Source organism: Egretta garzetta, unplaced genomic scaffold (genome assembly GCF_000687185.1).
Source record: "Egretta garzetta isolate BGI_Z169 unplaced genomic scaffold, ASM68718v1 scaffold108, whole genome shotgun sequence".
NCBI classification, from domain to species: domain Eukaryota; kingdom Metazoa; phylum Chordata; class Aves; order Pelecaniformes; family Ardeidae; genus Egretta; species Egretta garzetta.
Genome location: NW_009260614.1, coordinates 279,848 through 306,248, shown reverse-complemented (window position 1 = coordinate 306,248; position 26,401 = coordinate 279,848). Strand labels below are relative to the sequence as shown.

General features: G+C 48.7%; 1 protein-coding gene across 6 annotated transcripts in view; it reads right to left on the bottom strand.

The window, feature by feature from the left end:
- Positions 1–24,933, bottom strand: part of ZBTB40 (zinc finger and BTB domain containing 40) — a 39,428-nt gene extending 14,495 nt beyond the window's left edge. For 3 of the 6 annotated variants that reach the window (XM_009645073.2, XM_035900599.1, XM_035900598.1), the window contains exons 1-9: positions 24,477–24,933; positions 19,297–20,087; positions 18,559–18,692; positions 11,824–12,019; positions 11,159–11,301; positions 5,609–5,801; positions 2,607–2,743; positions 1,965–2,154; positions 841–974 (exon numbers count right to left, since the gene is read on the bottom strand). In XM_009645073.2, the coding sequence (XP_009643368.1) occupies positions 841–974; positions 1,965–2,154; positions 2,607–2,743; positions 5,609–5,801; positions 11,159–11,301; positions 11,824–12,019; positions 18,559–18,692; positions 19,297–20,026 (1,857 nt within the window). In that variant the 5' untranslated portion in view covers positions 20,027–20,087; positions 24,477–24,933. Of the gene's footprint in view, positions 1–840; positions 975–1,964; positions 2,155–2,606; positions 2,744–5,608; positions 5,802–11,158; positions 11,302–11,823; positions 12,020–18,558; positions 18,693–19,296; positions 20,088–20,271; positions 20,550–24,476 lie in introns of those variants that run through there. The other 3 variants (XM_035900601.1, XM_035900597.1, XM_035900600.1) reach the window with 3 other exon arrangements.
- Positions 24,934–26,401: the final 1,468 nt, after the last annotated feature.

Genomic DNA, 26,401 nt, shown 5'->3' with positions numbered 1-26,401 from the left:
CCCCGCAAGGGCTGTCAAGCACTGGAAGGGGCTGCCCAGGGAAGGGGTCGAGTCCCCACCCCTGGGGGTATTTAAAAGCCGCGCAGACGAGGTGCTTAGGGACAGGGTTTAGTGATGGGATGTCAGGGTTCGGGGAACGGTTGGGCTTGGTGAGCTTAAAGGTCTTTTGCAACCTCAACGATTCTGTGATTCTGTGGTTCTATGATTCAATGCCTTCCAGCGTTACAAGCTTATCTAACTTATAAACCTGTGTTTCCCACCCAGCTTTTCTCTCCCTTCCAAATCCAAACCTGCTTCAGCCAGCCACTGCAAGGAGAACCAAGGCTGGGATGTGTGCATGCCCACACGTACCTCACCCTTCCAGATCTCCAATGGCAGCTAACCAGAGCAGGAAAGCGCACACGACGCCTCTTTTGCCCAGCCCATTTTCCTTGTCAAAGGGAAAACAGGCAAGGCACTGCACAATCATGGCATCTTCAGTGCATTTTCTAGGAGCGTTTCATTCTCATATGTCCTGGAACACCCAGCTCAGATGGAAACCCACTCCCTAGCAGCTTTGCTTTCTCTAGGACTTCATGACCCATGCAGAGCTGAAACAGTTTTGCTGTGTTTGAATACCCACATCTTCACCAACTAAGAATCGAACTGGTAATTTCTTTTACCTAAAAACTCCTGCAGAATTTATAAAAAACACCCAACACACTCTCACCTCAGCAGAGGGATGCCTCCAACTTTGGATGGCTTCCCCAATCTTTCCTAACCCTTGATTTCAGCGCATGCTAGGGCCTGGCCACCCTTTGAGCCCTGAACCACATCGGCTCCAAGAGCATCCCCTCCTACCTCTTTTACTGCTTCTGTGAGCCCTGCTTCCCCCGGAGCCAAGCCCTCCAGGTCCGTTCTCTGTTGAATGGCCTCCAAGATCAGCTTGCTGTGCCGCAGGATGATCTCAATGGCTGTGCTCTCGCTGGTGGCCACTGAAGATTAAAATAAAAAGTAAAGGTATTTAAAAAACACAAAACCCAAAAAGAACCTGAAGGTTCGCTTAGCTTTGTCCAGCCCACTCCTTTCAGGGCACAGGAAACAGCGAAGGGCTACAGGCAAGTTTTGGTTACACTGACACCCAGCATAAAACCCTAGCAGACCTCACTTCTCACTGCTTGTTCAACTTGGGCGAGAATATCAGGTTTTTCCAAAGCATGTTGCTGAAAGAGACACGGACAACATCAGAAGGCAGGCACGATACTTCCAAGACTCAGAATTTCTTCTCTCCCCCAATTCTAAGACATCCCATTCTGCCTTTTGCAGAGAAACAGGCGTTTCTAGGCACAATTTGCCTCCTCCGGGGACAGCTATGTACAAAGTGGACGGATGCACCATGTGCCAGAAGTGCTGGTTTCTCCACGCAGAGCACAGAGGGGATGGAGGAGTTTGGACACCGTGGACTGCAGGCAGGTGAACCCCAGCTTTGTGCCCTGAGGGCCAGCACACACAGCCTCTGCATAGCCAACCTCTCCTGATCCACAAGACTGCCAGCCTGAGTGCTCCTCACACTGGTATGAGATTTTGGCAACGATTTTTGGAGGAAAAGCAAAGTTTAGGTTCTAAAGTAGGAAGACTCCAAGCCAGAGGCGGAGGCTCTGGGGAGGACAGGGTGGTGGCAGCACACAGACCTCCGATGAAACCCGTGCTTTCAGTCTGATGGGCCTCCAGCTGGTTATTAGCACAGGATCGTGGCCAGCTCTCAAAAGGTTTGCTCATTACAAAACCCGAAGGCACAGAGCCACAAGCGAAGCAGCTACACTTGCGGAGGGAAGTGCTTTTCCAACCAATCCACTGTCTCATCAAGGACACAGGCGTTGAGACCCGTTGGAAGAAAATACATTCCTTGCTGAGGAGAGGGTGAGGAATTAGAAAGCAGCTCCTGCCAGCAGCAGGAGAAGCTCAGTGAGAGCGTAGGCCATTACCTGCTTGGAAGAAAAACGCTGCGCCGGGTTGTTTCCGGATCTCCTCCATGAGCAGGTTCAGCGGTGCAGGCTCCTGCACAGCCAGCAGCAGCTGCCAAACGGCAGAGACCGATAGAGACCGCTCCTCCAGCGCTGCCGACACCAGGGAGGCGAAGCTGCCGGCCTCACGCCTCACAACCTGCTCCATCACCTTTGGAAGACCCACAGTGAGGCACTAACAAGGGTCCCTGTCCATCTGCCCTGCATCAAGCAAAGCCATGACTGTGGCTCGCCCCAGACCCAGCCTTCCCTTGCTTCCCCCCTGCTGATCGCCTGGCTCACAGTGCAACCCAAGCGGTGACTGCTTTAAAGCCCAGCCCTTCACCTAAACACATCAGCCATTTCCTCAACTCACTCCAAAGCTGAGCATCAATCATCAGTGCCCAAATCAGCCACGCTTACTTGCCAGCCTTCAGCTTCATATATGTCACTTGCTTTACTCCCACTATGGGATGCTAAAGAATCATTAAACCGAGTCCTGCTGGAGAACTACCCCAAACCAAGCCATGACAGGCAGTAAATCAAGTCCTCAGGACTTGATAGGGATCCCAGATGGGAATTAAAGCTCAGTATCTGCTTGAACACGTGCAGGAGACTGCTCACCTCTCTCTCAGCAGGAGCCAGGCTCTGTGCAGCTGAGATGCCCTGCAGCAGCATCTGGGTGTCTGCAAGGAGCTCCACTAAGTTTTCTTGGTATTGTCTTAACAGTTTGGCTCCATAATCCTCTGGGCTCCATTTGGCTGAATGCAAGGGAATGAAAATAAGAACAGCTCAGCTTGCAGTGTCTTCCCAAAGGGCTTCAGAGCTAGGGGAGACCAAAAAAACCAAGGCAGCCTTTTCTCCCCGGGTCACTAAGGCTCAGGGCCTTATGCTGAGGACACCTGGATGTCACCTTCAAGCAGAGGATGAACATGGCAAAACAAAACTTCTCCAAATCAAAGACAACACAGAATACCCTCCACCTGTATGTGCCTACAGAAAGAGATCTCTGTCACCCAAATGCTTCCAGAGTCTCAGTCCTGGTCTGAGCCCAGAAGAAGAAAGTCTCAGTTTTAGCCATGTTTAGCAGGTAAACATATGGCCTCGTCTGTGAAGACAACACCTTGAGATGTTCATCAGCCTCTTTTGATGCCCTGGGATCAAGGGAACCACATTACTGACTCTTAATTGTAGTTTCATTGGAAGAGGTCTGTAAGTGAGGGTCTCTGACCCACTCCACCAAGAAGGAGCTCTGCAACATGCTCCGTCTCAGCAGTGTGTGCCTATGAAACATTCCAGCATTCTACAAACACCCAGATGTCAGGTAGTCAGGAATTTAGTGGGATGAGTTGTCCTTGGCGAAAATGTTAAGGGAACACACACCAGACTTGTGACTGCAAAGCAGCAATAACACCCTCTTCTCTCCCTTCCACCAAAAAAATGCAACTTTAATCTCATTCCTTCCTCCCCCCTTACCTAATTCCAAGCTGGGTCTGCTGAGGTTTGCCCTGATAAATCTGAGAAACAATGACTCTGGAGTAACACCACAACCCTGTAAAAACGCCCCAGTATCAGGACACAAAGAATTCAAGAAAGAGGAACAGCGTTTATTCAGGATAATGAAGAGACTTGGGCAAAATATACCGTGTACTAAAAGTAATATATGATGGTACTTGTTGCCAGATTAGTTGATAAATAAAACTGGAAACTGCCAAATAGATGAATCTGAAAAGGATTTTTTTCACTGTTGGAGTTACTAAATTGGAGGAGATGCATAGTTATACTTCTGTAGGAGAAACCAAACCAAAAACTGTAGCTCATCCAAGACATCTGTGCGTGCTTTTCACTTGTGTGCTTAGGCCTTTTAATCATTTTAGTTCAGTACCCAAACAGAACAATCTATTACTCGCACAGCACTACTTGGGAGAAAAGCAGTCAAATACACACAGCTTGGTGAAAAGAAAATACAGTTTCTGGGACCCAGAGGATGTACAGTGCTGGGTAAGAGGAGAAAGCTCTTCAGGATGGAGGAGGAGGCAATGGCAGGCTGTGGGAATAACCAGTGGAAGACTTTTGAGCTAATATGAAAAACTCCCTGGAGAAGGACTTGTTGGAGACATGAGTCTACTCCCCGGCAAAGCTAAGGGCACCTCATTAAGCACTTTAGCACACTAAGCACTGACTTGGATGTGCCTCACATGGATCAGGGGATGGCCTACAAATAAAAATATTTTCCCCCTTCTCCCATCAGAATGTTTCTCATTTTATTACACAGATTTGAGTTGTTGCAAATGCTCTCGCCATTCTGCTGCTGTGCCAAAGTGAGCTCCACAACCAGAGTGTGCCCCACACTACCACCCAAGATGTCCTCCCTTCTGTTTGCAGGACAGCACATGACACCAAAGGCTGCCCTCAGTGGCTCAGATCATTCCCTCCCTCTTCGCTTCCATGATAAGAAATATTTGTGCTTCTGTTTGTTCAAGCTGCAATTTGAGGAGATTCAGCCCAATGTAATTAAGGAATGCTCCTCCTTGGAATGGGTATTACCACTAGATAATTAACCATGTTGGGAGTCTGGTGTTTCAAGAAAGCAATCTTGCTTAACAAATGACAAAGCAAACTGCCTGTCGGGAATGTTTGCTGCAGAGGAAATTATCAGCGTTATGAGCACAGTTTTGCTTTCTATTAAACACTCATTTACATTTCACTGCATGTTAATTTAGATTTTAATTTTTAAGTTACTTCAAGAGCTGTTGAAATTTGCTGCTCTATTTGAACTGCTCAGGGGTGTGCCTACACCCACCCAGACTTGGAAGGCTGTCCCACCAGGCAAACGATGAGGGCTCACAAGTCCCTGAACTGCCAGAGGCAGGCAATAAACAATAAAACCCCACCAAAACAAAAAGGAGGAGGGAACTAGCTGTCCAAGATAGGATGTCTAATGGGGACCCTAAGTGTGAGACTCCCACCAGCCCACTCTGTTCCACACAGGAGACCATAAGTCCAGGACCACGATGTACAGAAATGATACCTAGGTTAAGGAGTGGAGCACAGCCCAGCTAAGTTTATCTACAATCCTTCAATCACAAGGAGTTTACAAAGACAGTAGCCAGGTAAGACTTCACCTATATTTAATGTAAAGACATCTACAATGTTGGGGAAGTTTTAGGTGTTTGCTTTCAAATCCAGCAAGTACCTATAGACCAGAGTTGTTACAGATGTCTTCACCTATGAAGCATTTATGATGTGCAAATTGTTCCATTTATTAAGGAGACACATGCTGCTGCTTTTAAGTGACTCAAAACCAAAAAGTAACTTGACACTGGAGGGAAAAGTTCTGTCTGCCAGATACTACATCCTAATTTCTACCCTACTGCTGCCAAACTCAAGGAAGGAGCCCAACAGGCTTCTGCCCAACACTGTTCATTTCATGGCAAAACAGGGGCCTTCTTGCTGACATAGCCTTCCTACCCCAGTGCTCCCAGACCATTTTTGTCTGCATAAAATAGCCATCCCATTCCCTTACATGAAAGTGAGATTATAGGGATGCATCCAGACAAGCATCCAAACTTCCCAGCAATTCCCCGAACTGAGCCCCCAGGCTCTGAAGTTTAGTGCACCCATACCTTTGCCACCAGAGACATTTGCTGTTGTCATCAAGCTGTCTAGCACAAGGGGGAGGCCAGGGAATGATGCTTTCACAGCCCCCAGAAGTTTGACCAAACTTTCTGCTTTCAGGGTTTTCTCTTCATCCACTTTCCTGAGAAGACTGTCCATGGCTTCCCTCTGAGAGACACCTTCGCAGCAATCCAAAACCACCTGCAACACAGGAAGAGCCGAGAACCTGTTTGTGAGAGCTTCCTGCAAACTCCTGGACATGAGCAGAGATCAGAGGAACAGTAAGAGTATCACAGTGCACAGTACTGCAATAAATCCATATTCACTGCTTCCACTAATTAGATTAACTGGGAGATGTTACCGGGCACTAGTTACAGGAACAGCTAAACACGTCCCAGGTATATCTGACACGTGTCACCTTGAAAACTAACCTGTTGGGTTCTTCCACCAAGCCCAGCTCTTGGATGTGGCTGACAAGCAAAAAACAGCATTTCAAAGGGAACAAAAAAAGACTTAACGACAGGATTCAAAATAATATTTCATTTAATATTTTTAGCAAATACTTTCCAAATCGGCAGTCTCTTTTCCCTTGTCTACCCAATTTTGCTGCTTGTCATTGAAAGACAGGAATGGAGAGAGAAAAAAAGACTCACTATTTAAATAAGCATCCTATTAATTGCACGATTATTTCTATGACGAGGCCACATGAGACATCTCTTACGTGAGATGCAATCACTGCAGCTTGGAAAAGCTCTAGCCTGCCAGTTAATCCCTACAAGACTCATATAAGGGGAAGCCAGTTGACAAATTCAGGTTGACCTCCTCTCTGCAAACACCGTGTTCCTAAGCACGTGCAATGCAGGACTGGCAGAAACTCCGTTGGTCACCAGCCCAGCTCCCTGCTGCTATAAGCACTATGCTACAGTCCCATTAATAAAATTATTAAGATCTGTCCTAAAACTAGTTACACTTTTTACTCCCTTTCCCCAGGTTGGAAAGCTCATCCACAGTCTCATTCCCCTGTTGATTACTCTAATTTTCAGCTTAAATTTATTCATGGCTAGTGTATACCCATTTGTTCATGTGCCAACATCATCTTTTGGCTTAAAAAGCTCTTCTAAAACTCCCTGAGGTGTCTACCCTACCCTTCCTCTCCCGTTTCTTTCAAAGAGCACAATCATATTCCCTCTCAGTCTTCATTTCATGTGTCTACGTACAGCAGCTCCTCTCACCAAACAGCCTCCCCACTCCCCTGATCTTACACCTGCAGATCTGTTTCTGCTTCCATACGAATTCACCTTTTTTGAACCAGACTGGAACAGCACACAGAAATTTCAGACGAGGACTTAATTCTTAGTTCTCATTACTGCATCTAAATGCAAGCCTTTCACTTTATACTACCATATGGTTCAACTCTCACTACTTCGCTCTCCAGCCATGTCATTCTTCTCCCTCTTGCAGGTCCTCCTCTGTGTGGACAAAAGATCCCGGGTTTGCTCATCAGCAAGTTTTGCCAAGCATGCTTTGATATTTTTGTGTCACTTAATATTAACACTAATGTTATTAAGTGCCAAGAATCCCACTGGTAACCTTGCTCCCCCCTGCCAGCCCTGCCTCCAGCACAATCTGCAGTTATCTCCCAGTAAGATACACCCTTTTTTTAATATCACTGCTTCCTCTAGTTTAACAATTTCCTCACATGAAATTCAAATGCTTTGCTCAAGTCTAGATCGAGGCAGAAAACCCCATTTTTATCTCATCAAATACAGATTCCAGGTCAGGCAGAAACAATTTACTTGAATACCTTTTGCTGCATTTTATCCCATTTTTTTTTTTGCTTACACACAGTGCTTCAGCTGCACGCGTCCTTCAGCCTGTCCCAACACATATTCCTGTGCACCCACAGCACTGGCTGCCTGGATCACTGCTCCCTCTCTCCCACACATCTGTCCTAGCCATCAATTGTAGGAACCATCCTCGACTTGGAAAATACAGTAATCAACCTTGCTGTGGCTCTCGCAGCCATGTGCATCAGCTCCTCCAGCCTGCCAGGGGATGCCCTTTGAGTTGCAGTTTCACTTCAGCTGCAGGGAATTTCTGGTTCCATGTCTCTCCTGGCTTTGTCCCTAGGCTCAGTCGGGAGTTTGAGGGTCATCTCTTCTCATTATTCTTTTTCTTTACTTGATCAGACAAACGTTTGTTGCTTGTCTCGATAGCGGCTGTGATGCCCAGCCGCCTGACGTGCCGCAGGACTCTGTTCATATCTCTGACGTACATTTCTTTGCCTGTTGGACATTTCAGCCATTCCTTGCAGGTCCTCATACTCAAGTTATTCATTCACTCAGGTCTGTAACCTCCCATACAAATGCTCCTCTCTCATTCAGGATGCAAACTTCAGACAGTTCTCCTACCTTTAACATAAAAGAAACTAATCCAACAGCTCCTCCTGCACTCTTAAGAGCAGTTGATCTCATTAATGAGTTTCTCTCATTTCTAAAAATCTGTCTTTTTATAGCCAAAACTCTGTTAGTGAACTGTTGACATATGCTCCCATCTAATTCACACTGAGCTGACTCTGGATCACTCAGTCTGAAGTCCCCTTGCAAGAGAACACAGAAAGGGGTAGAAAAGCAGCATCCTTTTGGGGAGCTCATGCCGTAACCCACTGCTGCTCCCAGGCAAGCGTCGACAGGCACGGCAGTGATGTCCCTGGCAGGGGGAGACACAGCACTGACATTTTGAGACTCGCTTTGACAACACCAGATGAGGCAGTCAGAAAACATCCCCTCCATTCTGCTTGCAGCAGAACTTCTCCATCCCCCGTCGCGTCCAGTTAAGATGACTCCTGCAACAGCCAGTAACCTGGCTTGAGTTGTCCTTGGAATCAGTCCCAGCTCTGAAGTAGTTGGGTCTGAGCATCAAGCTGTGTAGGCACTGGAGCCAAAGGGGAGGGAAAGCACATAGCTCAAGCTACCCATGTCCCCTCCAGAAGAGAGCCTGGACAGAAGGGAAGGATGGGTGTTTCCACCAGCAGCTCTGACGCTCCAGGTTCAGGGCTGTACGGTGGACTGGTCCCTCTGAACCCCACGATGGCCCAAGCCATGGGACACCACGTGTGAGAGGTTAGCTGCTCTTCCTTCGTCTCCAAGTTTATTTCTTTTAAGTGATAATCTTTATCCAAGCCATCCCCCAAATCCTCCACCCTACCTCCCCACATTACAGAAACACTGTTAAGCCTCAAAAAATAGAAATGCCAGGTAAAAAGCTCCCCAGAAAAACAGGGATTTACAAAGGGGCTTCACAACACATCATGTACTGGTTTTTGAACAAAGAAAATCAGATTTGCTCCATGCATAGCTTGGACCAGGCACTAAAAGAACCCAGTTGCCAAAAAAAAAGGCTGCTACCCTTAAAACTCACACTTGTCTTGCTGAATAAATGTGCAGATAATGAGGCAGCGGCTGTGAGAAGAAAAAGGAAAGCCTCATCTTTATGAACCCTTGGAGAACTAGATCCTATCTCTGCCAGCCCAGAGCTCTCATGCAGTGCTGGATGAATCAGGTAAGATGAAACCTTCAGAGGTGGCTGCTAATTCCATGTTCGTTTTCCCAGTACTGCACCTGAGACACCAGAGATCTCAACTGCACATATGCCACAGGCCCACCGGTTTAATCGATTTAACTTCTGAAATAATTAAGCACTTTTCCACTTGTCTGGAGGGAAAAGATTAAACAAATAAACCAAGACTGAAAAAAAAAAGGGACACCCCCCACCACCACCCCCCAAGGTCAGTCTACACTTGGCAATTTCCACCTTATTTTTCTGTACCGGGAAAGAGCGATGCACCCAGTTTCACTGGAGTGCCCCCAAAATACATTTGCTATTTTCCGGGAACCCATAGGCTAAAACAAGAGCATGAAGAGATCCCATAGAGAGGAGAAGGATTTTGTATTTGGAGTAGGGTTTGGAGGCTCTGCAGCAAACGGAGCACAGAGTGACTGAAGAGGAATAAAAGAAATACTGACTAACACAACCCCTTCACCACACAAGGCAGGGGTCCCATAGCATATGATGATGCAATTAAAGACTGGATCCTACGCCCAAGGGGCAGAATTATGACGGCAGAATGGTTTTGGTTTGTGGTCAGTTTGTTTGAGGTTTTTTTTCTCAATGAGAAGGGAGATTAAAAATGACTACATTATAACTAATTTCATGAAGAAAAAAAGAGTGCAGGGAAAAGGTGTGGCCTTTAAAAGAAAGGCCGCACTGCAACGTGAACAGGCTTGTCTGAAAAATCCTTATCTCCCCACCGCTGATGCAGCTTTCATGGCCAGGAGCTCAGCTCCAGGCACTCCCGCGCAGGTCTCTGCTGACAGCCGCAATATCCCCAGCAGATGCCAAGTCCTCTGCTGCATTCACGCCTTGCTCTCACCTCTCACATCCCCATTCCAGGCTCAGCCATGCTGCTTTCAGAGGTGAAAACTGATCAGCTGCCAGTCACACCCTGGCCCACAAGGACAAGGCGAATGCTGCTGCTGGCAGCACCTTTTCCGGCCCTCCTGCACCAAGCTGTGCCCATACCCAGGGACGCTCCACACTGGACGCTTGGTCAGGGATGGTGTGCAAGTGATCAAGACGTTATTGAGGGATTTAGAAGATGGCAGAGGCTCTCAGCCCACCCGCCGTGGCTCTGGTCAGGCTCGCTCAGACAGAAAGCAGACATCATTCATGCCACTGAGCACAACAGCGCTTTCCACTTGCTATAATCCTGCGTCAGGGGAACTGGCTGATGTGACAAACTAGGACAGGAGGTCTGCAAGCTGCGTACAGAATGCAGCACGCTAGGGCACCCTGCAAGTTTCAGCTGCGCAGGCAGGGTACAGCCAGCTCCCCCCCAAAACACAAAGGAGAGCAGGTTATACACGATATTTTGTCCTTTATGGCTTCTGCAAATCAGCATACATAATGCAATTGTTTACAGGAAAGCAACAGTCCTCCCCGCCAACCGCTGCATTCAACACATCAAATAAAAAAACAAAAACCAGTCTGTGGATGTGCTATTCTTGCAGGCAACTGTGTGATAAGAGTTAAAGAGGTAAAGCTTGGAGATTCAGCTGAAAGGTGAGCTGATGACCATGTACACAAGGACGTAACAGGCAAGCAGGCACCACAGAGGTACCAGTGGTTCTGCTGAAACCAAACTCCACAACAGAGCCTTCCTCAGGCTCACAAAAAGGTGTTTTCATGGCCTACGAGGAGCAGCAGGCACCTCTTTTGCCCCAGGTGCCGCGTGCAGGGGCAGCCTGACACTGCACCAGGCAGCCTTCATCCTGGTCCTGAGGTTGCCTTCGCAGCTCAGCTTTCACTGTTCCCACAGTTCGGCACAGAAGGACCTGAGACAACACAGATGTGCAGTCCACACTGTGAAAGGGGGAGGTGGAACTGCCAGGTGAGGCTAGCACATCACTTGGCAAACCTTGCAGTAAGATACTGCCTTGCAGACAGGCACACACACACCCCCTCGCCCACAGAGTTTTCCTTATTTCAGATTTTTTTACCCGCTTCTCCGAGGCGGTCAGGAATCCCTCTTCTGCCGCCTCCAGGAACTCTACGATGGGGCTCAGCTGTGTCACGCTCTGGATGAGCTCCTCCCTGCGTCCCAGTAAGCAAGCGGTCAGCGCCTCTCCCTCGTCTGTGCTCTCTGGGGGGAAAAGGATTCAGAAACACAAGAGAAGAAACAAGTCAGTCTGAAGGAACTGACAGGCTCCTGAAGCGAGTGAGACTCTCTGTGAAAGATCTAAGTGAATAGCAAAGCTCATCCCAAGCACAAGCAGCAGAGGAAAACCACTTTACTATTCTCTTTAAACTCTATGAAAGGAAAACGTCTCATTTATCTAACAGAGCACAAAGCCATAAAGTAAGCTGGAGGTTAACACCAGGTTTGCAAGGCCATTGCTTTGTGTCAGGCTCGAGTAAGAAAGGAGCTTTCAATACTCAGGCTCAGCTGTGCTCTGACCCGTGCTGGCTGTGCAGCCATCGATCCAGCCCTCCAGGCAGCGATGGGGAGAGCCCTGGCCTGCCCACACCCCACTGCTGCAGGATGGAAATGCTCCGGGATCTTGGGCAGCACACGATAAATCTGCATCCAAGTAAGGATATGGGGTTTCTGGACACCCGCTTTGCCTGCAAGGTTGCGCGCTCACTTTGCCAGAGACTTCCGTACCTGTTTGCTGCAGGGCTTCTCCGCTGCCCTCTTCCCTCTCCAGCAAAGCCGCTCTCAGCTCGGGATTTGCATCTTGAAACAGCCTCAGTAAGGACACAAGGGTCTGAGCACCCAGGGTCTGAGCATCCTTCACTTTGCTCAGCAGCTTCTTGAACACCGACTGTTCCTCTGCCTCTGCCAGACAAGCAACCAGAGCCTGCAACAGAACAGGCAAATGTGGAAGCTTTTAATAAGAGTCAACTGCCCTATACAAACCAACACAAAGAGCAGAATCCTGGGGTTTTTTGTTCAGGGGACAAAAAATAAAACAAACCAAAAAAATAACCACATAGACACAGACCATTGAACTCAAGCTCCGGTCTGTGGCCACCAGCCCCAGGACAGAAGGCAGCAAGCCCTGTCTGACAGCTCTTACCTTTACAGCAAGTCCCACAAACTGGAGCTGCTTCCAGAACCAAGCATCTCTTAATTTCTGCTCCTGGCAGCCAAATGCCAGTAAGACTAAGAAACCTAGTAAAACGTGGTTTAAACACCGTTACTTTGGAAGCCCAAGGCTAGGGCAGGGGGTGCTAGATCTCACTGCAGAACAAGGAGAGATCACTTGCACAGAAAGCAGGGAGCTTTTTAAGTGGGACATTCAGGAATCTCCATCCTCAAGCCACAACAGAGCTGTGTCTCCTAGAGAAAGCTTTGGAGAGGCGGCACGCAAACTCTGAGCGCTGCGGGCTCTCTGCACGCCTGGCAATCACGCCCAGAGCTCCAAAATCCACTCCAGTGACCCGAAACAGCAATCAGAGGCAAACGTGCCTGCACAGTTAGGGAAATAAAAGGAAAAGAAATAAGCTGTAACTCTTGCTCCTACTTCCCCGGAGCCCTTTAATGCTGTAAATATTGCCCCTAAAGACACCCGCTCCCCAGCTCTCCAGGAGAGATGCCAGCCTTGCAGAGCAGGCGTCCTTTATTACAGACTCCAGGGATGCTATAAAAGTACCTTTGAAGTGGAGAGCTTAGCCCAGCTCCGGAGAGAGCAGCCATTTTCTGCTGTCATTGTCATTTTTATTTCTATGATAAAAAGACCGAATGCAACTGCTTGGGGCCGCATCAGGGGGATGGTGGACTTGCTTTTTCCTAGCAGGTGTAAATGCTCATATATTAGGGCAGCGTGGCAGTGCAGTGACCTATTGCAAAGAGTATCCACAGAGGGGCAGCTGCAGGAGTCCCAGCTCTCACCCGCTAACGGCATTTTTCCTGCCGAACAGAAAGACGTGGACATGAAGGGCTCGATTCTAAAGGAAGAAAGAAGATGCCGCAGACGTGCTGAAGAACAAGCTTAAAGGTATTTTTTTAATGCAAACATTAATTTGTAATGAGACTCAATAACCAGATCGTGTTTGTTCTCAAGGTTTGCAGACCTGGCCCCTTCCAGATCAAAATAATCCCGTAAAACACAAAATATCCTGACTCTCACCGTCCAAATGGTGCTCAGCACCCTGCCAAATACATGTTTTCATTAACATGGATGAAAAGTAACTTGCATTATCACAGTATTTTTCTTTTCTTTTTATTTTTTTTTTTATTTAAATTAAAATCAGCACAGCATTGCTACCCAGAGCTCCAGATAACATTCCTTCCTCAGCGCATGGTTTTGGTTAATGGAAATGAGTTTGCAGAAACTGAAAGGCTCTGCTATTTATAGTCTCTTTCTGGAAGACCTTTCCTTGGACACACTGCTCAGTGGGAACAACAGCCTTTTAGCATTGTTTTGAAAGAGCACACAGCACATTTTAGGCTTACTTTGAAGCACTAACAATTCCCAAAGATCCTGAAAAAAACAGAGAAATCCTGATATTAGCTGGAATCCCAGCTTCCACTTCATCATCATGTGCCCACGCGTTACAGCCCAATCCATTAGGCTTGCACTGCCTGGGACACTTGCAAAACCCTTCAGGGCCAAATGGGCACAAATTAGCGCACATCCAGCTTCCAGAGTGGAGGAAGAGATGGGCTCCCCTGCTCACCGAGATCTGGCTTAAACTTGACCTGTGCCACCAAATAGGTTCCGTGTCCACTGAGAAGTTGGGTCCCAGTTGAGGGTGTCAGTTCTGGTAGCCACAACACTACTCACTCTGTAGCTCAGTACCGCTGCAGTCCAGCACCACAAAACAACCCTCCGAGTTCATCTCAAACTTCCCCACACCTCTGGCAGCCCCAAGGCAAGCTCTGAACAGGAATCTCTGCAGGTAACGCCGCAGGAGGCAGCTCTCCTATCTCCATATCATCTCCACATCTTCCACATTTTTCCAGATTTCTCTCCTAACACAGTCAATTCCTACATTGCTGTGCCCCTTCACCCCACCACAGGACCCTCTTGCTCTGCCCCATTGCTCCTTATTGTCTTCTGCTCCTTCCAGTGTCCCTTGCCGCTTTGGCTGGGAAGGTGCACGAGGCTGCTCAGCCAGAGCTGCATTCGCGCTGTGTCCTCCCAGCCAGGCACCGATCTCCCTCCTCACACCAATCCACAATGCTTCTAGGAAGAGAGAGCCTCTGTGGCCTCCATCCCCTGCTCCAATGTGATCCTGAGATTCAGTTTTTCTGGGTGGGGACAGGGATGCTGGAAGAGCAGCTGTGGCTGGCCCTGCAGGGAGCGAGCCTGAGCCTAGGCCAGGCTGAACGCCATTGCTGAGCCATCCTGAGGGGTGTCCTGGGACACGGGGAGAACCTCCGCCAGGCAGGCAAGTAAGGTACATCGCACCCCAGAGCGCAATGGCCCGTGACTGAGAGTACAGAGGGATGTGGGGAGAGGGGGAGGGCAGGTCAGTGTGGCCACTAGCCCAGCTGGCCACTAACCTCTTCCCTTCAGGTGAGCGAGCGGGGTTATGGCTTTCCATGCCTTATCCATGCTCCTACCATGAGAGCGTGCCACAGCAAAAAGCCGCTTTAGTGACCAAGTGATCTCCCTCAAGTGCCAGAGTGAATGCAAGCACCGAGGTGGTGGTGGGGAGGGATCTGCAAGAGACAGGCTGGGAAGCCGTGGGGTTCAGGGTGGCAGAAGCAGCTTGCTGCCTTCAGACCCCTCCCTCACAAGCCGAGGCACATTTTGTTGCCAAACTCACCCCTGAAGGTTGCCAAACTCACCCCTGAAGGTGGCAAATCCAATGCCTGTAGCTCAGTGCCACCTCCGTCCCCTGAGGAAAGCTGCGCTGGCCATTTGGCGAGCTAGAAAGTCCCTGCCTGCAGAAGACTGGGCACTGCAGGGGAACTTCCAGAGGCACAACCATCAGTCTTCTGTCAATGCAAGCTGCTTTGCATTTTCTTTACTGGTTAATTTTTGATGTGCATAAGGTTAAGAAAATATAAAAAAGCCACTGGAAACCTGCACGGACAGCCACTGCCCACAGGGTCAGTGGCACGGAGAGCACAGGGGCTGGCGCTACACATCTGGACCACAGAGAAGTTTGTAGGCTACAACCGCATCATGATGTCCATCAGCTGTCACTGTGCATGCGATAATCAGAAAAAAACTAGGTTCCCATTTCTCATTCAGATATCTGAAGTACTTTTTTTTTTCCAAGCCTGCATTTGTACGCGACTGATGAGGAGACCCCAGTACCAGGAAGGCTCCATGGAGAACACTGACCCATTTGGTCCACACAACAGAAACAAAAGCTCAGTCCAAACCTCCACACAAGTACACCAGAACGAGGGGGGGGGGGGGGAAAAGTTCTCCATCTCTTCCACCATGAAATAAAACCCTCACAACCTATCACTCCTAATCAGGACGCAGAAGACAACGGGAAACTTCTTTCTTCTGCCACATCCAGAAATCCCTGCAGCTGCAAACGAAGGATGACAATAATTGCACAGGCCCATAGGCAATGGAAATGATCCACAAGCATGGTGACATTTATTCTGCGTGGGAGAATCAACGCTCTCCCACTTCATCTGAACCCAGTAGTAGAGGGAACAAATGAGCTGTGCAATAATTTGAATTGAGTTTCTCTAAGAGAGCACAGGAAGATAAGACTTGACACCAGCAAAGCTCTTCTACGCTTCCCCAAATTACTGCAATTTCAGTCTTGTTCTCATTTCCAAGCAGGTTTCATCCAGGCCAGAACAAAATTAGATAGGAATAGTTTATGTGAGATGCACAGAAAGACTAAAACAAAAACAACCCCAAAAATCGCATCTCCCTACACAGAAAAGCAATGCGTCCGCAATGTTCTGCTCCCCGGGCTGAAAAAAACCACCAAACTTAGAGAAAAGCAACAATTCTCACAAAAGCAAGTCCTGCACCACAGAACTCCTTGGGGAAAAACCCCACAGCCTAGCAAATCTCCGCTGGAATAAAGCAGCAGCACCAGAGGGGGACAGGAACACAGCGCCCGTGTAGGGCTAAGGTTAGCAATGGAATAGAAAAACAGAGGTTACATCCAAGGCAAAACGTCACCGAACGCAGAGAAGCCTGAACACCAGGACAGCCTCAGTGACAACAGGCAGGCTTGTAAAACCCCTGTGAACACCTGCAAGCCCCCACGCTGTCCAGGATTTGCGGCCCAAAACACATGGCTGCTTGCCAATAGAGCTAAGCCACCCACAAATGGCTCCCGAGCAGCAGAAGGACGTGCACAAGGGATGGGAGATGCCCCCTGCGGCAGGGCAAGCACGCCCAGCAAGACAGCTTAGTGCAAAGAAACAGCATCTCGCTGGCTTCCAGACCGACTTTTAACTTGCACCTAAGAGACTTCAAGCAAATGACTGGCAAAATAATACAAAAAAGGGGAGGGAAAAAACCAAAAAGGAAAGAGAGAAAAAAAAAATCCACTGGCGCAACCTCAGCCTTAATTATGCATCCCAAGCTGGGCATTTTGGACCTGAACTTGCACTTTAAGCATGGCTTTAAAAACACACCACTGTGTTTCCCCTGAAGAAAACACCAGGCCCTTGTGGGAAAAAGCTACTCCATCTGCTGGAAAAAGAACCCAGGCTTGGTGCTAGTGCCCACAGGTCCTGCTTGTCCTGGAGGGGAACTCAGCGAGGGACAGATCGGGCTGAGCTCTTGCTTACAACAGGCTGTAGTCTGTCCCCCCCACTGCCCTGGGGCTGACACTTTTCATGCTTGTCACAGCTGAGAAGTGATTTTTCAGGAAGGCTTAAAGAAAATCCATTTCTCATTTATTCAGCATTTATTTATAGCTGCAGAAAAATTGTCCAGCTGTCATTTTGCGGTCAGACGCCCAAACCGCCTCTGAGCTCCACAACCTCTCTCTTGGCTCCTGCTGCAACAGCTCATTTGGGAGCATAAAGGGCCAGGCACAGGTCTGCGAACCAGACCTGCTGAGTCTTGGAGGTGCTGAAGAAACATGAAACAACAGTTACTGCAAAACAGTAGAGAATGGGGCTGTTAAGCAGAGCAGAGCAAGGCAGCACGCCCGCCTGGGCACGTTGCAGGGGCCTTTCTGCCCCGTGTCCGTGGAGGCAGCACCAGCGGGCACAGGAAGGCATGCCGGCACAGGTGATGCCTGCTGGCACGGGCACGTGGAGCTGCCAAATCCCTTCTGGCATCATCCACCCACATCACACAGCACCCTCCCCAGCTCTGCTCCAATTGCCAAGGTGCAGAATAGGTAAAACCTTAAACCTAATGTATTTTTCTGATCAGGGTGACAAACAGAAAAACCTAAAAGCAGAATGCCACCACCAATGACCAAAATGTCCCGTGGTCATACTGGGACCAAGTGATGTGAATGCAGACAGCTTCCCAGCCAGCGAGCGCAGGGGAACCCAGGGAGCATCGCAGTCCCCCAACCTAGGGAACAGCATTTCTCTGCTTCAAAAGGTCAGCTAACGACAGAGCCACTGAAGAGCCAGCAACAGAACAGTCACATTCTCATTTTTCCACAAACAGGAAAGGTACATGGGGCAGTTCATGCAGCCTGGTATGAAAAATGCTCTATCAGAAACAGCTGGGGGAAAGAGAGCAAGCACAGTCCCATCCTCACTCTGGAGTGGCCGCAGCTTTTTTGGCAGGCCCTGCGATCGCACAGCAGCGCACAGTCAGCACCAGTGCCCTCCTGACCACTTCCAAGCTCCATGTCCTCCTGCATCACCACCACAGCAGCACGACGTACCCTGCTGTTTCTGTGGTGGCTTTCAGCCTGTACAACAGCAGGCACCTGGCTACCGTCGTTCAGAGGCCAGAGTATCCTCCGGCATTAACCAAGCACCAGACTCAAGCATCCACTCCAACAGTAACTCGAGCATCACTCATCAGCGACGACTCCCGCTCACCAGGAGCAAGCGACCCCCCCGTAAGGCTCCCCATGAGCAGCCTGCCATACGCAGAGCAGAGCAGATGCTCCGCGGCAAGCCCTCACTCAGAGCTCGGGAACTCTATTTTGGGATCTCATATGTCAGTCGTTTACAAGTTGCTACAGTTCCCGAAGCAAATGCCATAAACAGGAGGAGAGAAATCAGCACTGGAGTGCTCCTACAACACAAGGAAGATGACTTCGGGGCAGGACACATATTTCTTTACCTACATGCACAAGCAGCTTGCTCTTACACGTGCTTTCTCTCTGGGGTGTTGCTCAGGTGAGCACGCATTGCCCTTCAAACAACCAGGCACCAGAGCCCCAGTTTCCTATGAAACAATTTCCTAAGCAGAGCACAAACTATTCCAGCCCTCAGCAGGGTGAAGAAAAAACTTGTGTCATTTCCCCAAGTAAACACACCTACCTCCTTTTGAGAGGCATCAATTTCTTTGCACTCTTCCAGTCTTTTCAGCACAGCTCCAGCATCAGAAAGGGCCTCAGAGAAAATACTTTCATATCGAAGAAAGAAATCCAGTTTACAGCTTTTGCTCTCTGCCGCTGTGTGAGAGAAACAAGGTAAGTTTTTTGCTAATTGAAGGGATTCGCAGAAAGCATGATGTGATTGAAAGGCATCAGTTTGTAACCAGCACATTGGTTATAATAGGGAAACTGTGACTCACAAATCCCTTCTAAAGATGTCACGCAGCCTGGAGGGAAAACCAACAGTTTATTTAACACCAGTTATAAATGGAACATTTATTTTAAACCCAGTACAGCCTCTGTTTTCCTCCCATGCTGAACAGGAGTTTAAAGGATAAGGTAACGTTAGTAAAGCAATCTGTGTAACAGTAAGTGAACAGAGTTGCCTATCAACTCATGTCCCATTCGTAACACAGATCGCGCTGCACATCAGATGCAATCACATGCATGGGTAAGAAAAGTTTTGCTCGCTACAGCTCTGGTAAACTAGTGAGAGTGAAGTGACTGTGAAAGCCAAAGGAGAGTATTGCACAGTGCCAAAGGAAGAAAGAAGCCCCACTCCCAACCCAGGGCAAACTAAAAAGAACAAACGTAGAGGAAAAGATCCCCCGTAAGAGGAAAACGTGAGTCAGCGCAGTTGCAAATAAGAGGCAATGCTGTGCCCAGGCCTGTAAAGTCTCACCTAAATCCCTCTCTCCTCCTTTCTCCTCCAGAGGCTCAGCAAGCTCCTCTTCTGCACTGCCACCCTGCTGGGCATGGGCAGGCTGATTGGGACGAGAGCCCAAATCCTCCCAGAGGGAACTGGAGTCACTCGGCATCACGTCCTGGTGGACCCAGGTGTGACTCATGGTAAATTCCTGGCCAGGAGGAGAAACATCTGCTTCCATTTCTACTTCTACAGGGCCAGGAGAAGGGGACGCTCTCTGAGGGAGGAGAATATCTGTTTTTCCTTCAGCAGGTTTTTCAGACTGGGGCAGGTTTTTAGCTTCAGCATGGTTTCCAGATGAGTCTGCTGCCTGGCACGGGACTTCTCTCGCTACCTGGTCCTGAGTCGAACAGCTGATGAGGTCCCTGAGGAGGTTTTTGCAACTAACAGCCACATCAAACATCTGCAGACTATCTGCCACGGAGATTACTTTGGTGAAATTGTGTTTCCCCAGGGGGAGTTTGCCACTGTACATCATCTCCAGCAGGAGCGCAAACTCCTCAGGGGTCACCACAGAAGCATCGATGGAGATGGTGTCTGTGCTGTCCAACAAGGATTTAAAAAGCAGGCTGGCAGCAGCCAAAACCACCTTGTGTGCTCTAAAATGAACATTCCCGATGAAGATGGTGCAATCACAGAACCGCTGCTCTTTGCAGAGAGTGTACAGCTGCTGCAGCAGCTGCCTGCTGTAACTGGGAAGCTCCATGGCACTGGGGTCTACTGGCCTCCTCTCACCGAGGTCTCCACACCGCTTTCACAAAGCCCAGCTAGCAAAAAAAAAAACAACAAAGGACCCTGTTAGCACTTTGCTCACATAGCAGCAAGACAGAAAGTGCAGCAAAAATTACTTTTCAGTTTACAACTCCTAGTAGCTTGCTATGCTGGAGGTCAGTGGTTACAACAAGAAGAGGCCCCCTTCTGAACTCCCACTCCCCAAATTCAGCAACTTACCCCGCTAGTGCTGAAGTGTCTAGACAATGTTCAAATATAAATACTTCAGAAAGAGCTTGGAAATGAGTATGGCGTCCCAGGAGTTATAAAAAGGGAGAGGAACCTCCCTGATGTGCCCCTGGTAGGGCTCAAGGAGGTGCGAATGCTCTTCAGATTAGGCCCCAATGCTGTTTTCAGCAGCTGGTTTCTGAAAGGGCAGTGGAGGAACCAGCACAGGAAGACCCACTCAGACCATCTACCAAACACAGAGGAGAACCCAAGGTGTTGGGTTTGACCTGCAAAGCACCAGGTGGTTTGGGACCAGTTAATTTTCTTCCCACATCACTGTTAAGATCAGCAGGGGCACGCAAGCATTGGAGATAGGGCTCTGCTTGCCACCCAGGGCCCTCAGCACCCCCCTTCTCAGCACACCACGGTCCGAACTCATCAATTTACACGTCTTTTCCCCCAAGCTGTAATTTCTTGCAGAAGTCCACAGCCCTAATCCCATCTACCAGAGCCTCCCTTTTCCTTCCCCGCAACTCCCCGTTGCAGGAGGGAGAACAGATAGGGTATCTGCCAACAGAATTTTTATCAGCGGGATATCTGGAGTTTTTATCTAAGCTAGACAAGATGAAGATGTTACTGCCTTGTCTACACACTAGGACGCCTAACACTGGTGCTGGTGATGATGCTGAAACAAAACAGCATGAGCACTGGAGGAAGAGCACCTGCATGGACACAATTTACATGACCTTCAACTACTTAACATCTTTCCACCCAGCTTCCTACAGTCTCATAGAGAACAGGAGTTATATCGGCTACCATCAGGGCATGAGCTTTAGCGAGCCGATGCTCACACACCACCTTGAAGCGCTGCCTCATACAAAAGCAGGCTCAGAGCAACTCCCAACTTGCACCAAATTGCAATGGGTGCAGGTTGAGCTGGCATCTTGCTCCCGCAAGGCACCAACCCCTCCGGAGTTCAGACTTTGTGGGAAGCAGGACCTCCTGCCCTTCTGCACAGCACTGCCTGTGGTGGCTGTGGGAAGACAGGAAGAGCCAAGAGACGTCACTTCAGACCAAAGCTACAGATGGCTGAGCAACTGGTTGGTGGATGCCACCCATGCATGAGAGCTCTCCTGCTCAGCCAAGAGCTCCCCCGTGCTTTAAAGATGAAGCACTATGCAACCTGCTTTTCAATCATCAGGGAGGGCAAGATCGCAGATGGGTTTGCCATCACCTCCAAGCAGAGGTGTCATGCCCTCCATCTGAACACCTCTGAAGTGAGACCACAGGGTAGGTGGGTCCTCTTCTGGAAGGCAGGGAAACCTAAGTAGTCGCTGATACCCTGTCCTCCTGCCTCCCAGGAGCCAGAGCTTCCCCAGGCGCATCGCTACCGATGGCTGCCTGGTTTGCAGCTCCTCTCTGCTGCTTCACAAGCACCAGATCCACCCCCTCACCCACACACAGGGCCGGCCACCTGCACTTCCAGCTTATTAAACACGCAGACTCTGCTATCCTCCCACGCCGCTGTAAATCACGGGTAACCAAGCCGCCATCAGCGGAGCTGCTGCTGGTCGTGGGAGAAGGAAGAGTCCCGTTTCTTTTGCCAGGTTCAATGCAGTAGCAGTTTTAGTCCACCCACTCCCTTCCCTGGAGCTGAGCGACTTCCAGCATCCAAGATGAAATTGGGTTTGCTGGCTAAATAATAATAGCTGTGGCTTTTCCTATAAAAGGACAAGCAGGAAACATCTATGTCCTGGAAGAGATGCCTGCTCACTTTGCCATGAATAGCCTTCTGCACAAAACCTACCGCTTCCACTGTGGCAAGCTGGAAGAAGCAACAGCACCGTCTGCTCCCTCTATTCCTGGGAGGAATATAAAAAATATATTTGCCCATGACAGCTCAAAATAGTAAAGCTCTAAGCAGCCTAGAAGCACCTCCCCTTCTTTATTACAGCAACCCAGAGCACTGGAAAATGTGTCCTGAGCAATTAGATTGGACTTATTTGTTTCATTTTATTTCTTTCATTATAGGGACCCAAAGATCCAGTACTGCTGAAGAGAACAGACATTTTTTAACAAGGCGGGATGGCCAAGACCATCCTCAAGGCAACTACCCCCCACTTAGAACATGCTTAAGGCTTTTATTCAAAGCTTACAGCTAGAAGGGACCACCACCAGCAATTTGATTTCTCATCTGTCACCACCTCCTGGATTTCCAGACTTGGTAACCTCAGTTCAGCTAAAGCTTCTCTTCCAGCAAGGTGCCCAGTCAGGATTAGAACTGATTTTTAGGGGGAGGACCCTTCACTGCCATAGTAATTCCAACTGTTAAATTACATGCCTCCTTTCTTACCCAAATTTGTCTGCCTTCATTTCCCAGCCATCTCTTCTAGACGGCTTTTGGGAGATTTGGCTGGGGGACTTGGCTGAACTGGGAATCTCTCTGAGAGCAGGTAACACTTCATCAGCAATGACTGCTTACAGAGCACAAGCCATCTGCACTGCTGGTGAGAAAAAGCCATTTCTTACTTTTTCAGTTTAAAGCTGCTTCTCTGCAGCCTCTTTGGAGCCAGGCTCACTGAGGGGTTTTATGAATTTCAGACTGGGCTGCTTCTGGGGTCTCTGACACCTAAGCCACAAGAGCAGTAACCTATTCCAAAATATCAGCTCGTTTGAGTCAGAAGGGGGGACAGAGGAGACAAAGATATGTGCTCATCTCAGCTGCCCTCCAGATGGGCTTTGCAAAAGAACGATGAATGAGGAACATCAAGGCACATCTTAAGACTCATCCTGTCGGCTTCCCAGGGAGAACACCGAGGTGGCTTAGGAACTTTCATTCCACTGACTTCCAGTGAGACCGCAAAGTCAAGCAACTTGAGTCACATTTTCAAAAGTGCCTAATATTCCTAAGGCTCTGCTCAACCACGTGTTGGTAAATGTCCTCCTGTCCACCCTTAGGCAGCAGTTAGCACCTGGGACTGCTCTCAGGACACCCGCTTCAGCAAAGAAGCTCCCATGTACAGGAGGTCCAGAACAGGTCTGCACCATTACCCTCCACTGTCCAGATCCATCTCTTTCTTCCTTTTCCCAGGTATTTCTGTCCTCACGCAGCTCCACAGTTCGAGGGGATCATGTCTTTTTGTTTCAGCTACATTAGAACAGGAAAAGGATATGTTGAGAGCAACCATACTTCTTCACAGAGAAGGAGGAAACAGGAACACACGATGCTATCTACACAACTGATAGAGAGTTTCCAAATTAAATTAATTCTCCTCATTATTCATATAATTACTTCAATCCAGATTCAACAGATTCAAAAGCCATCCACGTCACCAGGTTCATCAAAAGATAATTGAAATTTAAGAATGAGCACTTTAGCAACTAGACACTACAGAGATAGTAGCTCCAAAGGTGCACAGAGGAGACCATCCCTCCCTTGCGGTTACGAGGCTGCTGCAGAACCTCACGTTGTCAGAAAGTCCATCACAAGGCACAGAAAGAATTTTAATGCCACCACAGCCTTAGCAAAAGGATTCTGTATGCCCCTCGCTGCCCTAACTAAGGGCTTTTACAAGATGCTGGTCAACACAGATGCTGGCATTAATAAAATAATGCCAAAAGCTACTTCCTGCATTGACAAGTAGCATCCCAGTGGCCAGCCTGAAGATGCATTCCATGCCTGAAATTATTCCTTGGGATGCACATGGAGCAGGCTTTTTTTAAACTTTCAAAAAAAAAAAAATTAAAAAAAAAACCCAAACCAAAAAACAACTATTGCTGCGCTGCCAAGAAATGAAGCGATACCATCACACTGCTTTTTAAAGGCCCAAACCCACAGCCTTGTGCTCCCTCTTCTGCCAGCACAGTGCCGTGCACGCAATAAAGCTGGAGAATAAAGCTTACAAAGACCAACCTGCACACCCAGTGCAAAAGTAGAAGCAAATCCTATCCAAGCTCTAAAAAGCTAAAACAGGCAGGAAAAAACAGAGTGGGCAGAAAGAAAGAGATAAGCAAAATGGAAGAATCCAGCTTCTCTGTCAGCCACTGCTGTTAGAGCTGACTGGAGGGCCGGATGTGAGCACCCCAATGACCCTCCTGTCCCCTGCTCACAGGAGCTACAATCCGAGGCACTCATCGAAGCAAGCTTAGTCCCAGCCCAGGAAGGCTCCTGCCCCGGTCAGAGGAGCTCGCCCCATCACTGCCCGTTTTACACTTACTCAAAGGCTCGCTTCAAAAGACTCCTGTACATCAGCAAATGCAGCAGGACAGAAAGCAGAGATGCGTCCTCTCGTGTTCCCAGGCCCTGCAGTCCCTCGGGTACGCAGCAGCCTGTAAGCAGCGGGCAACTTTCTGGTTTTAGCTCTGAGGAGTTAAGGACAGTGACAGCCTTAAAGCAGAACCTGAACACTTCTGTGTGTGTGTGTTTACCAGTTTCCTGTTTTCTTGTTACTAAGATGATGACCTTACAAAGAGGGTTATTGGGAAGCCAGAAAATCATGTGCTGCAATTCGATTTTCTTACCTCTCCCACCAAAAGTAATTCAGTCTTTGAAGTGTTGAAAGAGGCTGAGGGGTCGTTACCTTTCTCTGGGGTGCTCCAAAGGCCCAGTGCAGGCGGCTCTCCCAGAGGATAATGTAAAACCCAGTGCGAGGAGCCTGGGCACACCAATTTGTTTTTCAATCTATTTTATTCAGTTCAGAGCATCAGTGCAGACAGATAACAGAGGAAAATAAGCAACACTTTGACTAAATTCACCGCTCCGTGGTCTCTAAAGGCAGCAGAATACACCACTCAAGAAACACGCAACACTTTGGCTATCTGTCTGCACTGATGCTCTTAATGGAGATATAATACATTGAAAAACAAATAGGTGTGCTCCCACTCTTAACAGAACGTTTTCCATTACTCTTCAAAGCGAGGGCTGCTGCTTATCCCTCCTGGAATAGGGCTGCCCCAACAAGAGAATGAAATCACACAGTGGAAAACTAGCACAAACCTGAATTGGTAGCCAAAGTTTGCCCCAGTCGCTGCTCATCCATGTCTTGCTGTGCCCAAGAACACCAAAAGTACTAATTATATTTTGCAGGTTCCATTAACATCCTCAAAAAACTAAAGTCAGACATCTGAACCGTTACATCAGAGAAGACTGTCTGTTACAATTTATTAGTGACTTTTTTTTAAGAAAACCCACACTACTTTGACCAGCTTTTGTGATCCATTTTGCTGTCAGCAGAAGCACAGAAGATATTTGTTCCTACACCCAAGAGCAGACAAGGCACAATGCACCTGTAAGGCACCTTGGTCCAAAGGCCTCTTCAAGCACACATGCAAAAAAAAAAAAAAAAAGCTTTAAAATGACACTTCTCAAGCATGGTCAGCCCAAAACGGGGACCGATTCCCTCAGACTTGTTAGTAAAGCCCACAGAATTACTCTGAGCTGAACCTATAGAGACAGCAAGCCAGGAGGCACCTGGACTTCCAATGCTGTCACCTCCCGCTTCAGGCCATCAGAGAGGCACCTCCACAGCTCCGAAGCTCCATGAAGGCAAAAGGACCTACAGCTCTTAAAACATGAGCACAGCTGCTTCAAAACTCAGGCAGAGAAGGATGCAGCAAGGTAAAAGCCTAAGGGCATTTACCCCAGGAAGCCACTTGCTTTCTCCATGTCCGGGAGAGATGCTCCAGCTCACGTTGAGCTGCAGTCTGGGCGACAACGGGCACATTTTCGGCACCTTTTATAAGCAGTATGTCATGGCCGGTAACTCAGAATTACTGGAAAGAGATGAAACAAGAGCGAATGAGCAGGGCACGGAGGCTGGGGTGGTCGGCTGGGAGAGCACCTCCTTTCCGGTCCGTACTCCAACAGGCTGCTCCTGCATTGCCCTGTCCTTGGACCAGGGTTTCAAACCCAAATTCCTCCTCAAATGGAAGACGCGCAGTACCTCTTACCCAAAAACCTGCAGAATTATGCTGCCTTATGTCATATCTGGGCCAATAAATCAGATGTGCCAACCTACAGGAGAAGAAATTACCCCCGACACTCACCTACAAGCCTGTCCCCCTCCAGGCAGGAGGTGGGTTTTATTGAGCAGGACGCACCACAGCCCATTCCCATAACACATCTAACCCAACCTGGGAACAG